Below are 6000 nucleotides of genomic sequence, written 5' to 3'. Positions count from 1 at the left end.
GTACTGATTACTGGGAGAATGCTTACTGTAGTGGTACGTAATGGTTACTGTAAGAAAGACTAAAAGTTAAAAGCGAGGAAAAATGTTATAACCATCACTGTTTTTCAGCTCTCAGTGTACATGTGAAAAATTCAACGTGGAGAAACGGAAGCACCATGGGAGGTAGCATCAGCGCGTTCAAAACGATCGTGAAATCGTGTTGCCGCGCGATAGCGAGCGCCATGGGCTTTCCGTTTTCTGTTCGGCGGCGCTGAGTTTATGCATCCACGAGATTAAGGGGATCAACGAACAGCGTGGCGAAGATATATATTGGTGATCTACACGAAGGTTGAGACCCTGGTCCGAATGGTTGAAAGTCGAGACCCGCAGCCTTCAATCATTGTCAATCGGTTCGGAGCACCGTTACGGTGTCTTCGTGCTATCGTCGTCCCATGGAATACACCTACCATTCTTTGACGACATTCCTACGTCGCCACGCAGTCCCGTTCTCCGCGAATATTTGCGAGGGCACATCGCCGAGATCATTAGTGTCATGTATTGCATACATTACGCTCCGCTGCCAAGGAACAAAAGGAATCGCTGCGCTTGTTTAAAAAACGATTATAAATACCTTCTACAATTTAAAAATATCACCTATGATATACGGCGGGTACACCATAGGTTTTCGATGGAAAGTTCGATACACGATTCCTTATATTTATCCAGCGAAGCCCCTCGCGCGAATGGGCAGCCATCGAAAGATATTGCCGCAAGAAATAGAAATATTTCAAGCGCAGCGCTATGCGGGGATATCTAGTTTGGCTCGGATACAGTCCCCGCGTTTCACGAGACCGAGCGACGTTTGTCGTCCTCACTTATAATCGTAGGCATACCGACGGCGAAGAAGACGCGCGGCACAGAATACTGCCGCTCGCTGAGATTGCTCCGCTCGTAACCGGAGACATTGATAAGTAGGATAAGTAAGATCTGGGACTGGAGTACGAGAGCGCGGAGGATGTTTGGTCCAGGCAAATAGATTTTACGAGGACTGGCTGTTGGTGTACGTAACAGTTAGCTCGGACGGAGCGCCTGTCTGTGGCACATTTTCGCTCGGTGCGGAACGACGATAAAGCGCAAGCGACGGATAAGAAAAAAGAAAAGTGACGAGAGGGAAAGAGGACGGACGGGCGAGATACGAGGTGTAAATATTCGTACAGGGCGCGCGTGGGCGCCCGGCCCCGTACTAGAGATACTAGACCGACAGTGCAGGTGCGCATCCCGTGCAGGCAACCTTTTTGCGCCATCAAGAAACATCCCTGGCAAGAGCACGTGCTCTATCATCGGTATCGAATTGTCCGGCGACATCTTATCGACGCTTGCCGTCCCTTGACCGCGCGAGTGATGGCACAACGGTCGATCGAGGCGGCTCGCAAATTTTTTATCTCGCGTAATCCGCTCCTCACGTTTACTTTCTCACCTTTCGCACGCTCGCTGCAGACCACGTTTCGCCGATAAATCCCGCGCAAATTTGCCTAGCATGGACGAGAGAGAAGAAAAAAGAGGCCGCGATATCTATTTTTACTCTCCATCGAAAGTACAGAATGTTTCAAAGTCTTATTTGTGATGTAGATGGGAGAAACTGTAGAAGAACACATGTCGCTATCGAAAATTAATGCGTCTGTACTGCGATTCGAAGTTTGGCTGTTGTACTAGCCGCATTCTTACGCAAATCGCCATGGCCGTTTATGCGACGTTATCTTATCGCAACAGAACGGACCGCGCACACTTTCAGTAACAATCTCGTGCTAATGACGCCGAGTTCAATTAAACTGTAAACTGCGGATGGTCGAAACGACTGTCGGTGAATCAGCCCTCAAAGCGACACGACGAAAAAACAACCCCGCCTTCAATATCTGTTCTCGCGGGTTACCAACAACCCTTTACCCTCGAGAGAACGAAAGGAACCACGGTCGGCGCACGTGGCCTACACGTGTTTAATTGCGGATTGCGAGGGTACTGGACGTCTCGAGAGAGCATTCGCGGACGCACCCAACCGATATCTTAAATCCGTGAGGGCGTTAATTAAGACCCCTCGAAAAGGGTTAAGGCAATTAGAGAATAATCTTTCAAACGATCGAAATTTCAGCCGCAGTGCATTACAACAATTTGCTCGACAAGTTCCAGCAACGTTCTCATTAATTGAATTTAAATAATTATTTCACACAAATAATAAAGAAAATTATAATAGATTGCTGGGATATTAATAGGTGGCGAGTGTGGCGCAGAGAAATGTGCGCTGCTTAGTAAACAAATGAAGGAAAAGATCCGAGTTCAAATCCACGGACACCGCTGGTTTTTTTCGGAATCTCCCGAAGGGAAGTGGCAACCACCGAGAGTATATTGCCACACACACCCCTTTAGGGGTATAGCCCTCTAGATGGGAGGTTTCCTTCGGCAAAGTTAGCAGCCTACGATAAAGTAAAACCAAATGCTCAAAGTACCAGAACGAGAACTGGATAAAACAGGCTTTAAGCCTAATACACGGGGAAGAAGAAGAAGAATAGATTGCTAAATTTTAGATATATAATTACTCTTGTTTCTTAACACACCATCGACCTTAGATAATGGTGTCCAACAACTGATGTTATTAATTTATTAATTATTACACCAAGGACCAAAAACTTGGTTTCCTCCGTTAGGAGGAATGGGATCAGAGGGAGGGAAGGGAAAAGGGAAATTCTAAAAATCGCGTATCGACAGGTTATTGTGCGGTCGACAATCCGTATCGACGCACAGTTTCTGGAAAGTCGAAATAGACGCGTAAACAACATCTTAAAGTTATATACACGCTATTGCGAATAGTATTATCACAGCCCCGGTGGTCGAGCTGGCTAAGACGCCCGTCACGGATTGTAGGGAGGTCCCAGGTCCGAATCCTGGCTGGGGTAATATTTTTCGCAATAAGAATTTTAATAGCTTGATACGGTCAACAAAAATCGCTATAGCCAGTGTAGGTCGATAAAACTTATGAAATTTAGATATATTCATATATCATAGCATCCTATTAGCCTATTTGTTTTCCATAAGCTGTGATAAAAGTAGTTCAATTGATAGAGCACGCGGTGAACAAAATTGCACGAATGATAGGCCCCGCGATAATTTTACGATACCCGCGGTATTTTAAAAAGCAGAGTAACTGGAACTTTGTAATCATACGCACGAACAGGATCCCAGATATCTAACCGTACATGGAGAGCATGCGCCTGATTACTTTAATTGCTTCGCGGAATTACCTATCTGTGTAAGCAGCTTTCTTTAATTGCGTCTTTTTTTTTACCGTCGTTCTGTGAACGTTTGAGGATAATACACTAATGGCACAATCATCATTGTAAAGAAACTCACCGTTTCGGAGGCGACATTCTTGACTTCCGCTAGCAGGACTGCGGCAGGTGAGAGATAAGTCCGGACAAAGTTCTCCAAGTTGCCATGATAAGCGCAAACTAGGATATCCCGTGCTTGTCTTATCAGTAGATTCATAACACTGTCGCCGTAAATCGGTCCGAGCAAATTCCGGACGAGGGAGGCGAAGTCTCCGCGATTCTGTAACACAGTAAACTGATACGCTGACTTTTGTAGGCTAACTTCAAAACTAATTTCACGATTGCAACTACAGCCAACAGCACACGATTCTGTTTTTCCTACTGGATTGCTTACGTGAACCAATAGGGCTGCAGAGTTTTAGATCGGGTGACTTAAGGCTAAATCCTGATTGGCTCTCGTGAGCAATCCAGTAGGAAAAATAGTATCGCGTGCCGCTGGCTGGAGTGATTAACAATTAACTTTCGTCGCACGTATGAAAAACAACTAAACGTCTATGAAGACAACTATAACATAGTATAACTAGTAGGTCCACTCTCTGTCGGTCCCTTTGATCTTTGCGGTCCCGATTACGTGGTATTCCGCCAGGCACTCGGGCAGGATCCAGCGACGTGTGTGTGGATACGTACCTACTCGTCAAAGCCACACTACCGCACATACAACTTTTCTCTCATTGGTCTGCCCAGAATAATGTCGGATGCGCAGAAGAAATCGACGTTAAATGAAACAAATGACGGAGTGGACCAACTAGTTATACCATGACTATAACGTGAGAAATTTCTTTCAATAAAGAATCTTTTCATAAATCTAATGTGAACACTGCCACGGCTCATTTTGTGGGCTACGCATCGCAACATTAATCACACGTTTTCAACACACGTCCGGCCACCGGAAGCAATCGAGACGGAAGGGATCGAGCAGCTTCGCGGGTCCATTTACATCGATTCGGAATCACGGCGACCACGCGCAAAATCTGTTACTGGCAGTTATCCCCCTCGACGCGAGGGTAAACAAGGGGACTGTGATTTGGACTCTGTGACAAAAGGCGGCAGAATCCTCTGGCCAGGGGTGCAGCAACACCCACGGGAGAGAAACGTCAATATTCCTCCCGAGCGCATCGCTTAAACCAATACCGGTTAGAACATTATTCCTGAAGCGCATCTGTGCAAAATCGTATCAGCTGCGTACAGTGAACTGCTTACATTGATAACATTAACTTGCCAGTGCAAACGGCGCGAAATAAATCAATAGCTTTTAGACACACTCGCAATTCTATGATGTAACAATAGCTTATTATATAATTCTTGGCAATGTCCGAATAGACGCTTATATAATAAATTGCTTATGTTTCATAAAGCATTTTTCTCTCGTCTTCTTTTTTCCCGAGAAATTATTTTACAATTCATTTTATTATTTTTTGAATTATTTTGACAAATATGACTATTTTAATAAAGTCTTTTTTTCCTTCTGATATAAAAATAATTATTTTCAATTATATTACTTATAACCTAATTTCATATACATAACAATACGTTTATACGTTTAATTATTCAAATTTCAGTTGCTATAAAAATTCTCTTTAACTCGCCAAGTCCCCCAAATCTCTGGTAAATTAAATGTACAAATTCATTGAGATCGACGTAACATCGCCACAACCCAGATCACCATAAGCAGATACACGTATCGAACGAAATTCCAATTTGAGCGGTCAATTCTTCGCATGCCTCCGATAAAAGCGACGCAATCGCTTTCGCGGAACGTCGATATTGCGCCATTGTCGCAATCTCCCCCGGCATCGCTTTCCCATCAAGATTCGAATACCAGCGCGGACAAGTGGCTATGTCGTCTCGCGCCCGATGTGGGTGCATTATATTGGGCCGCATCACCGCCTCGGAGTGCATAAACATCGAGGTTTAGCGAGGGCATGCGAGAAACGAGGGAGGAGGGAGAACGGCGCGCGGTGTAACCATTATATGTGCGCCCGATCGCCCACGTATTTCCGCCCTCATGGTGCGTGCGGATGGTCGACCGCAACGCGATCGGCGGAGTGTTGAGAGCGCGCGAGACTCGTCTTTTCGGAGAAACGCACACCACCGCCAAGGGTTTCACGTGGGATCTGGGTGATCGAGAGCGAAACCGGATGTGGCGAGTATGTGTGGCGCGTACAAAAAGCGACTACGCGACTACGGTGCACAGGCTACGACCACGTGTGTGCAATGCTCTTAATATTTTTGTATTCAAATTCAACTGAAATTTAATTTATCCCAACGCAAAACTTTATTATAGTCTAAAGTTCATTTATTTAAATATAATTAATATTAAAAATTAAGAGGATGCTAAAGTCATCTGTTTTACCGACACATTCGAATATAGTTTTTGTGCTGCTGAATCTTTTTATTAGTTTTTACGCCTAAAATAATACCAGGATAAGTTGCGGACCACATAGCAGTACGTTTTTATACTTGAAACACTCGGGTCAGAAGTCTAATGAGAAAGATATTGGTATTTGAAATTTTCAATTTTTTAATCGTGAGCAATTTGAATTTGGCTTTATAAAATTACAAAATTCTTCCACGGGATTACAGTACGCGTAAAAACAAAGCGGGGGGTTCACGACTTTATATAAAAAACGAAGAGAAATTA

At 44.5% G+C, this 6000-nt stretch overlaps 1 protein-coding gene across 1 annotated transcript in view; it reads right to left on the bottom strand.

The window, feature by feature from the left end:
• Window positions 1–3290: 3290 nt before the first annotated feature.
• The window catches only part of LOC105559402, a 47451-nt gene continuing 44741 nt past the window's right edge, over window positions 3291–6000 (bottom strand). The window contains exon 3 of the mRNA XM_012007658.1: window positions 3291–3579. Within this exon, the coding sequence (XP_011863048.1) occupies window positions 3313–3579 (267 nt within the window). The 3' untranslated portion in view covers window positions 3291–3312. The remainder of the gene's footprint in view (window positions 3580–6000) is intronic.

The sequence above is a fragment of the Vollenhovia emeryi genome, unplaced genomic scaffold (genome assembly GCF_000949405.1).
Source record: "Vollenhovia emeryi isolate VEMERY1.0 unplaced genomic scaffold, V.emery_V1.0 DF939275.1, whole genome shotgun sequence".
In the NCBI taxonomy this organism is placed as follows: domain Eukaryota; kingdom Metazoa; phylum Arthropoda; class Insecta; order Hymenoptera; family Formicidae; genus Vollenhovia; species Vollenhovia emeryi.
The sequence above is the reverse complement of the archived record's forward strand: the minus strand, read 5'-3'. Positions and strand labels throughout refer to the sequence as shown.